Source organism: Micropterus dolomieu, unplaced genomic scaffold, assembly GCF_021292245.1.
Source record: "Micropterus dolomieu isolate WLL.071019.BEF.003 ecotype Adirondacks unplaced genomic scaffold, ASM2129224v1 contig_11453, whole genome shotgun sequence".
Taxonomy (NCBI): domain Eukaryota; kingdom Metazoa; phylum Chordata; class Actinopteri; order Centrarchiformes; family Centrarchidae; genus Micropterus; species Micropterus dolomieu.
Window position 1 is genome coordinate 1 of NW_025740439.1, and position 12,066 is coordinate 12,066.

At 37.9% G+C, this 12,066-nt stretch overlaps 1 protein-coding gene across 1 annotated transcript; it reads left to right on the forward strand.

Moving 5' to 3' along the window:
* The first annotated feature begins 2,158 nt into the window (after window positions 1-2,158).
* LOC123965833 (lamin-B1-like) lies at window positions 2,159-11,398 on the forward strand. The gene is made up of 7 exons (XM_046042182.1): window positions 2,159-2,398; window positions 3,776-3,880; window positions 6,530-6,625; window positions 7,284-7,379; window positions 9,945-10,046; window positions 10,280-10,387; window positions 10,579-11,398. Exons 1-7 carry the CDS (start codon window positions 2,159-2,161, stop codon window positions 10,720-10,722), a joined length of 891 nt encoding a protein of 296 aa, XP_045898138.1. The 3' UTR covers window positions 10,723-11,398.
* Window positions 11,399-12,066: the final 668 nt, after the last annotated feature.

Genomic DNA, 12,066 nt, shown 5'->3' on the forward strand with positions numbered 1-12,066 from the left:
TATATAAAGAGGAGTCAGAGAGAGATCGGGGTTATTCCTCGGCAGACCTCAGAGGCATCGGACTCGGAGCAAGACCATCACCGCACCGGACCAAGAGCGCAAGACAAGAGACGGGGATTTGAGCAGGAAAGAACTAGAGAACACTTCAGAGATTCTTCAGGGGACTCCAAGAGATCGAGCCACAGAGGGTAACCACAACATCCAAACCAACTGAAGAATCATTGGACTCTGAAGATTTTCTCTCACTCAACTGCAACGAAGACTGAAGACTTTTGAAGACAATTTGAGGGCTTTGGACAAAGCCTCAGGTTTCCACCAGGGTCATCAGCCCAGCAGAAGAGGGAAAGAACTCCTTGGCCAGGACACCTCCTTCCCCTTCCTTTCTCTCCAAAAAGAGCTCAGCTATCACAATCAGGTTTTGAATTTTAGAGATTTTATCAGTTTATTTAGGTTTTAATCAGTTTTAAGTTGTATGCTTGCTCTTGCTTAATTTTGCAATACAATATATAATGACTGCATTTAAAGTACCAGTAGTAGACATTGAATTTATTTCTTCACAAAGGCAGTAATTAATTAGGTAAAGTGTGTTTAACATCTTTAAGGTTCTTATAGGTTGCTCTAGCCAACGACATATTTTCCTGGCCACTAAACACAATCCTAGCAACTATATCAAGCGCACTGATCAATGAGAAAAGAGCTGTCGTTAACGGGCGTGGCTGGGGTGGTATTTGGCTCTAGGGCTATTCAGTCAGGTGCCATTTCAGAGTAAGCAGTGTAGGCGTTCGGAAGAAGACAGTTAGAAGCTAGGCGAATCTTTTCGACACCAGCTTAAACTGTCCTCAGTTATACCTAATAGGGTAATACCCATAGGCCTAGAGGATCGGACCCTTTACGACGGAGAGCTGGTCCAGTACCTCCTGAACAGGGGTAACTCGGGATCTAACAATATCAGAGATATTGTAGAAATGTTTAATATCAAAATGTATTTATTGTCATTAATAAATGCGGGGCGCCACCGTGGAATCAGAGACCAATAACCAAATATGAAATCAGTCTAAAGAATTTGTTCACCTATAAACTGTCAATAATCAATTATTATCATTCAATGATAGGTGAGTTTGAAGAGTGAGTCCGTACACTGGCCGTCACAACCAACTGATGTCACAATATTCAATAACTACAAACAACACTTCTTACATTTATATTTATTCATTTATCTGACACTTTAATCCAAAGCGCCTTACAATTGCTATACATGTCAGAGGTCGCACGCCTCTGAAGCAACAAGGGGTTAAGTGTCTTGCTCAGGGACACAATGGTGGATGGGTCACAGTGGGGGATTGAACCCAGGTCTCTCACACAAAAGTCATATGCCTTATCCATTACGCCATCACCAACTATCAAAATAGTCGTTAGTTGCAGCCCTTATTTGTGGTGCCATGTATTTTTTGTAGTTTGTTACAGAGTGAAACCAGATTAAACCAAACTATGTACCTAAAAAATGAGCAGAATCGATGCATTAATGTCTTAATATTGGGTTTTATTTAGATGTAATGGACAGTAGAGGTTCTGCAATCTCTCTGTTGATGCCTGTAGTTAGTGTATATAGTAAATACATAATATATAAACACATCATAAATTTAATCAGAGGTGAAATAATTATTCAGATCCTTTACCTAAGTCAAAGTACCACACTGTGAATATACTACAATAAAAGTACAAAACGTACTCAGTTACATACCATTACAGTAGTCAATGCATTTACAGCTGCAAGTGTTTAACTGTGTTAAATATGTTCTTATTTATTTGCATAATGAAGGCTCTGGAATTTGACAGACTCAGTCTCAAAACGCAAGATAATTACAGAGTTTACTATTTCAACAGGGAAACACAAGACAGCAACAGTTTAAACAGTTAGGGCCCGTGTCCACCAAAGTGTTTTTTGCCATCTGAAAACACCCAGCAGGAAGCGCTAGCGGACGTTTTGAGGCGTAGCGTTTTTTTCCGACTGTTATGGTACAGCGTTTCCGAGGAAGGAAGTGATGTTGCAAGTAGTTCTACCTGTCTTTACTGGATGTAAAAAATGTTTCATTTTCACAAATTGAATAAACGTTTCACAAATCTGAAACTTAAATCAAACGCACCTAATGTGGCCTACATGCTACCTGAGGGGGGCGCACCGGCAGCGTTACCAGGGCGACCTGCAGGATTACAAGCGCAGTCAATAGTGGCTCTACTTTTATGTCTGACTCACTATTTCACACCTAGGTGTGAAACGGGCTTTGACGCCTTTTTTACTGTCCTTTGTTTGAAAATAACTCCAATTCGGGCTTTTGGAAATTCAGCAGGCCGGGGTCAGGCCTGTAGGGTGGCAAGAGGCCGGAGGCCCAACAAAGTCGTGAGTTACATTTTCGCTCTGTCAGAATTGAGAGCTGCCAACTCTCTCACATTGAGCGTGAGACTCACGCAATTGACACTTTTCACACTCCCTCACGCCATACATCAGTTTTCTCACGCATTGGAAAAATGTATGTAACCTATAACTGATAGCGTCGACTCAGCGCGATTATACTCCACCCAGCTGATGCGACACCGACGGACGCTGGGACAGGAATCAAGCGAACCTGCTCTCACACAGTTTGTGATCGGCTTACGTAGCTGGTCGAGTTTTGCAGTATAAAAATGTATAATCTGAAGTACAGCCTTGCTCTGTTGGTAATGTGAGCTGCACAGAGCTGCTGAAGTTGACGTGTGTGGATTTGTGTTTTCAGTTAGTTTTGTTTTGCACAGGTCTCATCTATAGCCTACAGTCCCAAACGGGTTCTGTGTCTGTCTGATTATAGGCCGGGGAGATTTTGAAAAATATTGTGAATTGTTATTAAATGATGACGTTATTCTCATGGAAATCTTTCTGGAGATGCCAGATTGGACAGATATGTGGTATAGATGCAAAAAGTGTTCAGTCCAGGAGTTTCTAACTGACTTAAAATGAATTAATTTATCCTTGAGGTGAAAAGGTGCCACACAAAGAGGAACTTCCCCAAACAAAGACACAACCAAGAGGGAAGACAAAATCATGAAAGAAAAAGAAATACAGAATTCTTGGAAGCCAGGCATACACCTACTGAACTATATTCTGGTATATTTTACGTTTTAAATAGTTACCTGCTGCCTGAGTTTTGTGATTCCGTTGCCATAGCCAAGATAAAATCATTTCCTCCATAAATCGGTGCAGAAATGTATCAACAGAATGCAGGAAATTAAGTGTTTAATGCAAAATATTAACGTATTACAGAACTAACCTATAATATTCCCTATATTCTCTAGAATTAAGAAATACAGACAAATAAAGAAATCCAGTCTCTGGTTTTGACACATAGGCCTAGTATTCTGTAAAAGTGTTTCCTTCTCTCATTTAGTGCAGTAACTCTTTTCTGACTAAGGCAACGACCTCAAGCGAGCGTAAAAACTTTGTGAAATTAAATATGTTTTTTCAAATGTTTCCTTCAACCTTTTCTAGTGTGATATTTCAAAAGGTGCATATTAAAACCTTGATGGAAACACAGCTTGTGTGAGTGTGTTAGCTGGAGAACAAGTAACAGTCAGCAGCACACAGAGTAAATAATGTTGAATCCTCATCATGTGTTTTCACTGACAGAAACCCTTTAACCAGCTGAGATGAAGAAAAACACTGAAACAGACTTTTCTTAACTCACATACTTTAATAAGAGGAAAGTTCTCTCATCTTCTGTTTTTATCTTCTCTCTCCTCTTAGGTGAAAAGTCTGACAGCTGAAGTCCAGAATCTCAAACAGGAGAAACAGAGGAGTGAGGACGACAAGAAGAAGCTGCTGCATCAGCTGGAGTCCAGGACAAACGAGGTTCATCTTTCATTGATATTGATTTGTTTCCACAAACCTATTTGCTTGTTTTTAGTTTTAAATCTCACAGTTGCTGTTTTATTTTATCTGGTCAGAGGGAAGAGAACAGAAAAGGTGTGCTTAAATACTCAATAATTGTAATAATTAATAAACAAGTTTTAATTGTTGAATTAATTCAACATTCAATTAATTTGCACTATTTGATTTGTCACTTTATGTCATCATGGTACTCCTCTCCCTTGTCTCTGTGCGTTATGAGAATATCCAGCAAGTCGTGAGTCACATTTTCACTACGTCAGAACTTATTCTGTAAAAGTGTTTCCATCTCTCATTTAGTGCAGTAACTCTTTTCTGACAACAACCACCTCAAGCGAGCGTAAAAAATATTTTTTGTGAAATTATAGAAATCTTTATTTTTTATTTTGCTTTGTCCGTCAACATTTTCTAATGTTATACTTCAGAAGGCACGTAAAAAACTTTGATGGAAACACAGCTCGTGTGTGTGTTAGCTGGAGAACAAGCAACAGTCAGCAGCACACAAAGTAAATAATCAGGGCCCGTATTTATCAAACTTCTCAAAGTGCCATTTTAGTCTTAAGTGCTCAGAATTCACGAAATTTACTCCTACTTTCAAACTGAAGAATTAAAGCAAGTATGAAATTTCTTAAAGCTGAGAGTCACTCTGACTCTCCGGGTTATTTAAGACGGCTCCAGAGGTCTCTCGGGTGGTTAGGAGCTGCCAGTAGGGCTTGTGATGGCGCTGTGGAGACATGCGCAAATCTTTCAGGAGAGGAAGAATGTTTCTGAATTATTTGACGATGTACAGTTAATTAGACGGGTCAGACAGCGCAGGCATCATCTTTGTCAGCGAGTTGGTGAGGGACGTCATCTCACCACTGACTTTACGCAGCAATATGTTTTCAGCTAAACTGACACTTCGCTTCTTTAAAAGTAAATAATGTTGAAAACTTAGTGTCACTTTTGGAGTGTTTGTTTTTCCTCAGAGCTCTGACTTGATTTATGTTTATCATCATGAAGCTCTGCAGTAGCTCTGAGTAACTGGAGATATGAATTGAGTAGACAGGTATTTATTTTCCAGATTATTCCCCTACAAACGCACACAAATCTTTCATACAACTGACATGACAACTTTTTATAACAGAATCAACTCTGGACAGGTAGTTGTGATATGTCGATATGAAGGGCAGCCCTGCTAATAGTCTGTTGTTTTCTTCTTTTAAACACCAACATGTTTCTTAATCATGAAGAGATCAATATTTTTTACAGTATTTAACGGCACTTTCCTTCTGCTTTTCCCCGCCTCTGCTCTGCTTTTTCTCTTTCTTTCGTTCACCTGTGCATTTTTCTGCACACTGGATGGCCACGCACACTCACGCACTGAGTGAACGCTGTTTGTGCATGAGACCAGTCGTGTGATGACAGAGATCAAACCATCAACTTAAAACGGCATGTTTGTTGGTCTACAGGTCTGAGGGACTGTGGTTTCCCTGAGATTGATTAAACTTTTATATTCTCTTTTACAAAAGTCTGGATGTCATATTTGACGTGCGCACCCTCGCGAGAGAGGTGAGAGAGTGAGACGCGCCTGTTGTGTGGATTCGCCTGATATTAAAAATCTTGCTTTGTCATGGCTGCCGCAGATTAAGTGGATAATTAACGGCGGGCAAACATCCCTCGGTCCGACAGTCCGTGAGTTTAATCTCCACAGCGTCTTCTTGTTTACAGTGTCGTTGGTCAGTAGCGCACAAGACAATAGGCTTCACTAATAGACCAATGAGCAAACATGTGCAGGTAGTACTCATGGGAGTTGGAGTGTCATAGTGTCACATTGCAATTCGTTCGTTATTTCAGTCTTTTGACAAGACTACAATTTTTCAACACGCCAAAGGGGCTAGTGGGAGTGACTGTGTTACCCGTCATGGCCGAAATCCACCCGCATTTGGGGGTTGTTAATGTTAAACCCTGATTATGTCACTTACAGCTTCACTCATTGTCACACGTTTCATCGTCTTCCCAACAGCACCCCCTGTAATCTGACAGATGGTTCATGCAAATAGCGGCTTCACAGGAGTAGAAGGTGCATTTGATTGCGCTCTTATAAAGATCAACTTTCTTTAATTTATTAATTTGTATTATTATCTTGAAAATTCTTTATTGTTAAATGTGTGTTGAATATAAACTCCTCTCAGGATTTTCACCTTTCAACGTGAATTTATGTGAGAATATTCTCCAATAAGGAAATCTCTTCAGTGATTGGTCCTTGGCTACATCTTCATCCAAAATTCTGTTTGCGGCACAGCAAGGTGTCGTGAATCATCACTGAGACTGATACTTAAGATTTAATCCTACACTTCACTCAAATTAGGACTGAGATGCTTGATAACTAACTTTTAAATGCAGCTTTGAGCCAAGAAAGTTTTTACTCTTAAGTCAGTTCTTAGCAGCGTTTTTATGAGTAAATCTGAGAAGGTTGATAAATACGAACCCTGGAATCCTCATCATGTGTTTTCACTGACAGAAACCCTTTATCCAGCTGATATGAAGAAAAACACTGAGACAGACTTTTCTTAACTCACATACTTTAAAAAGTTCTCTGATCTTCTGTCTTTATCTTCTCTCTCCTCTTAGGTGGAACGTCTGACAGCTGATGTCCAGAAGCTCCAACAGGAGAAGCAGAGGAGTGAGAACGAGCTGAAAAACAAGCTAGAGACTGAGAAAAAAGAGGTTCATCTTTCATTGATATTGATTTGTTTCTACAAACCTTTGTTTGTTTTTAGTTTAAATCTCACAGTTGCTGTTTTATTTTATCTGGTCAGAGGGAAGAGAACAGAAAAGGTGTGCTTAAATAGTCAATAATTGTTATAATTAATAAACAAGTTTTAATTGTTTATTAATTCAACATTCATTTGCACAATTTTATTTGTCACTTTATGTCGTCATGGTACTCCCCTCCCTTGTCTCTGTATGTTATGAGAATATCCAGCAAAGTTGTGAGTTACATTTTCACTACGTCAGAACTTATTCTGTAAAAGTGTTTCCATCTCTCATTTAGTGCAGCAACTCTTTTCTGACAACAACCACCTCAAGCGAGCGTAAAAATTTTTTTGCGAAATTAAGTTTTTTCAGATTTTGCTGTGTCCATCAACCTTTTCTAATGTGATACTTTACAAGGCAGATATAAAAACCTTGATGGAAACACAGCTCGTGTGTGTGTGTTAGCTGGAGAACAAGCAACAGTCAGCAGCACACAAAGTAAATAATGTTGAATCCTCATCATGTGTTTTCACTGACAGAAACCCTTTAACCAGCTGATATGAAGAAAAACACTGAGAAGAGAGAAAAGTTCTCTCATCTTCTGTCTTTATCTTCTCTCTCCTCTTAGGTGGAAAGTCTGACAGCTGAAGTCCAGAAGCTCCAACAGGAGAAGCAGAGGAGTGAGAAGGAGCTGAAAAATCAGCTGGATACCAGGACAAACGAGGTTCATCTTTCATTGATATTGATTTGTTTCCACAAACCTATTTGTTTGTTTTTAGTTTTAAATCTCACAACTTCACTTTAATTTTTCTGTATTTATTTAAACATCTCTCTACACCGTCTTCTAAGATGAGAGAAAAACATCCACTGCTTCATTTTACTTTTAGTTTATTAACGTGGTAAACAACAAAAATAACAGAAACAGTTATAACCTGTGAATTACTCTTACATCAAACAAGATGTGTCAGGGTGGGTTTGCTGGGGCGATGGGGTCTGGACCCAAACACAGATGAAACAGTCAGACTGATGCTGTTTAATGATTTATTGCAAATATTAGCTGACATGCATGAAGGTGGCAACTCTGAGGAGTTAATGGAAAGAACATGTCCTGATAGAGAGCAGTCCTGCAGAGGGCTCGGGAGGAAAGTTTGAAGAGAGGGACTGAAGAGCAAACTGTCACAAGATGTGAAGCCTTTGATCCCTCACATATACAAAAAAACTTCTGGTTATCTCGGGCTTATTCTTCACAACACTGATATGCTTATGCTTTCAGTTACTAGTGACTTCATTTACACCAGATCAACCAACAGAAAATAATAATAATAATAATTGTCTCCCTGACTGACTGACTGCCAGGTGTTCATGAAAACTCTCATCAAGACAGCTCAGACATCATTCTGAATCAGTTTTACTTGTTGTTATTTCAATAAAAGTCTGTAATTATAACCAGAGAAGCAGTATCAGAGTAAAAGTACTCAGTGCAGTAAAGTGTCCCCACTGACTGTTTTGCTATTAATTGCAAAGTGTACCATTTTCTTTCCTTTTAAATATATATTTTTATATTATAAGGTATAGTTTAAAATTTAAAATTAAATTCCTTTGAATGCCTAAACGTCATTCACAAACTATACTATCCTACACATTGACGTTCTTTACGTTTAGAGTCTGTTTGAGGTCAAAGTCCCTGTTGGACTTTCTCTTATAATAAATGTGATAAAACCAAATTAGAGAAATTCAAACAGACTTATTTGGGTTTTAGGAGGAGCTGCTGAAACATGCTTCCATCATTCACAGATAAAGAGCAGATCATTGTATTTATTCAGGCTTTACAGCAAAAGTAATGTGTCATTTTCAGTAGACCACTGAAACATGTCATATTTTGAAACAGAAACACCACTGTACTGAGTGTTGCTGGTGTAACAGATCAATCACATTTCCTCTCATGTTAAAATGCTTTACCGTCATTAAACTTTCCCGAGAAGAGTAGCCTTCTGCCAGGGTCAGTGAGGAAGCACAGGAGGAGCCACCAGCGGTTTCATCTGCTCTTTGGACACAACAGTTGCCTGTGTTTTCATATCACTGTAAATGGACTTAATTTTCTTTTTGACAGCATCAGTGCTCTGCTGGATGCTGGATCTGCGGGAGTGATCTGTCCGCTCTCTCTTTAATCTCCCCAGTTAAGCGTTATGTGGATTTCTCGATAGAGGTTACAAACACCTCTAAGTCATCTGACTTGAAGTTCTATGATAGTTGTTGTTTCTGCTCCATTTTCAGTTTATGTTTCATTTAAAAAAACAACCAAAAAACAGCGATTAAAAGCCGTTTAGCTGGGCGAGATGAGAAAAGTGTCATTGGTTGCTAGGTAGCAGACATAAAAATTGATAACCGATGTTGGATTGAGTATTTAGGATTTTAAGATAGGATTCTTAAAGTTAGTTAGGATTTGCTTCTGTAACACCAAATTGAGAAAAATCCTATCTTAGACCCGTCTTATCTGAACTTAAGACTTCTGTAATACGGCCCAAGATTTGTTCTGATTCTCTGTCAGACTGTCACTTCCTGCAGTAAAACACTGCTGAAAGATCAACATCCGTGTGTGTGTGTGTGTGTGTGTGTGTGTGTGTGTGTGTGTAATAATGAGCATACAGCATTATTACACCTAATAATGTTTTGTGTGTGTTTTATTTAATAAAAGGTCTACTCATGAACTAACCTATATTTCTCTGATTGCCTAAAAGTGATTCTGGTTTTTATTTTCTTATAACATGTTGGATTCATCAGTTAGTAGTGTCCTGGTTGTTCCACCTGAGTAATCCCTCTCCAGTATATTTATAGTCTAAATGTTCTCAGAGTAAACAGATTAAACCTGGGCAAAACTGTGTGCACATTAAAAGGTAATAAATCACAACCTCCAGCCAATCAGGAATGAGTTTCCATTCAGTCCAGAATATTGTGTACACTAAATAAAACAAATTGTCTCTAATCTTGGGGACCAGAAGAAAGGAAGCTAAAGAAGAAGTGAAGAAGCTAAAGGAGGAGCTGCATGTTTAACCTGAAGTTTTGTTATTAATTGGTATTCAATTATTGTTTCACTTTCTTTTAATGTTCTTCACAAATTATTAATCTGAAATCAAGAGAATTCGAACTACATAAGAGCAAATCAGAGACACCAAATAACTGGCATATAAAAATATGACACACACACACAGGGATATAAGCAGCATATCAAAAAGCTACTTTGTTGATTATTCTTGAATGATTAATCTGTGTGTGTTGTCTCCCTGAGCAGGGCGGTACCAGCTCAGCCAGTCAGAGCTCGAAAGGACATGTCATCAAGGTTGAGGTCGTGCAATGGAAAAATTGTATCTGTCTCAAAAACACATCCAGGAAGGTAATGGTGTTTGTGTGTGGATGAACACTGTGTGAGTGATATATGTGTGTACAATACGTATAGCATTGAGTTATCCAAGAGTAAACCAGAATATTCCAAATATCAAAGCTAATGAACTGTTATTTTACCCAGAATGCATTTTCTCAACACAACTGATTTAACTCATGCTGTAACGTTCATTTTTTAGTCTCTTTCTCCAATCTTACCTCTCATGGCCAATTTCCCTCCTGTAGGACCAAGAACTGGGAGGCTGGACGTTAAAAGTACAAATCACTGACAAAGAACCCATCTCATACACATTTGAGAAATCATTCAAACTCAGTCCTGGAAAAACTCTCACTGTGAGTCTTTATTTGTTTCTCAATTTATGTTGTTGCGTCGTCGTCATTCTTTCTTCAATCGGAAGCAATGGTTCAATTTCTAATTAAACTAAAAGAAAATTATATGGAAATAATAATAATAAATTGTAACTTTGATTATTTAATGGTTTTAAAAATTCTGCTTGTAAGTCTGTGGTCTTTGCATTTTACAGGTGGGGGGCCCAAATTATAGTAGTTATAATAAAACTGACCTGGTGTGGGAGGACCTGAAGCCCTGGAGCAATGGAGACAAACTGCAGGTCTTCCTCATCAGCAACTCTGGAGAGATCCAACATATCTCAGTTCATAGCGAATGAAAGACAATAATGAGCCCGCTGTCACACTATTTTTATCTTAATTTACCTTTTTGCTCCTTTTAACTACAAAAATCTCCCCATTTAGCTTCTTTTATCACCAACATGAAAGGACCATGATATAAAGTTACCATCACACCAAAATGCTGAACAGTAAATAGTTCTGTAATCCAGCAAACCTGAAAACACTGAACATTAAACATCAGGAACAGCACGACTCAGATCTTCCTGTGAAAACACATGTTGTAGTGACGTCCAGTGAACACAAGGTCACATCACGTCCGGATCTGGAATCAACAAAATTAGACCTTTTTATTAATGTTGAATCAAACTTTATTAAATTTTTCTTCTTTATCTTCAACAATTGAAAACATGTTTTATCTGAAAACTGAATTGCTATAAAGACAAATAGTAAAATAAATTAAACTCTAAATCAAAATGTGAGCTAATGTAACTCAGGAACTTTGAGTATTTTTGCTGGATTGAATATTTTTGTTAAAATGTTTTATCCTTTTACAGTAATTACTGTATGTCACAGTTATCTTCTGGATGGAGTTTCCAGCCCAGTGATTTTATAAATCCTCAGACTTGACATTTCATTTTTATTTTGTTGTTCTCTGTTTTGTAGGAATTCAATGTATATAAGTATGTATAACAATTTGTTCTTGTCTGCTCTGAGTTCTGATCCTTGTTTTAGTCTGTTCTCCTGTTTTCTGTTTGTTCCCGTCTAATTTTAAACTTGTGTGTGCAAAATTAATACAAAATATGTACAAAATATTTTTGTCGTATTTATTTATTTGACTTTAAAATATGTACATAAATTATTACCTTGCTTTTTAGTTAAACAGTGGCAGCAGCTGCAGGAATTGAACATTATTTACAATTGTAAATTGCACCTTTTTAAGGAATGCTGATCATAAATCTCAGTGAATCTAAGAATTCAGAAACCATGTTGAATGTGAGGTTCACCTTTACAAAGAAAATAATAATAATCACAAAGTACACAGATAACAGGTCACCTGGTATACTTTAACACCAGGTTTCTTGGCCAAATATTATTTGATGGCAGGAACAAGAAGAATAATTTGGTTGGTAAATTGACACAGAAAATTAAAGGTAATGTTAAACACTCGCTGACGTCACTTCATATTTAATATTAAGTAAATGCAAACAAATCTGATGTGTGAGTCTTTAACTTGATTTAACAGAGCTGAGTATTTGGCACAGAAACATGTAGTTTAGATAGACATAATGATCCGTCATGAAAGAAACAAACAACACCAAGAATACAGCAGCAGTCCTGAACCTGTTTGGCTTTTTACCCTTTAAATTGAAGCAAATTCATGT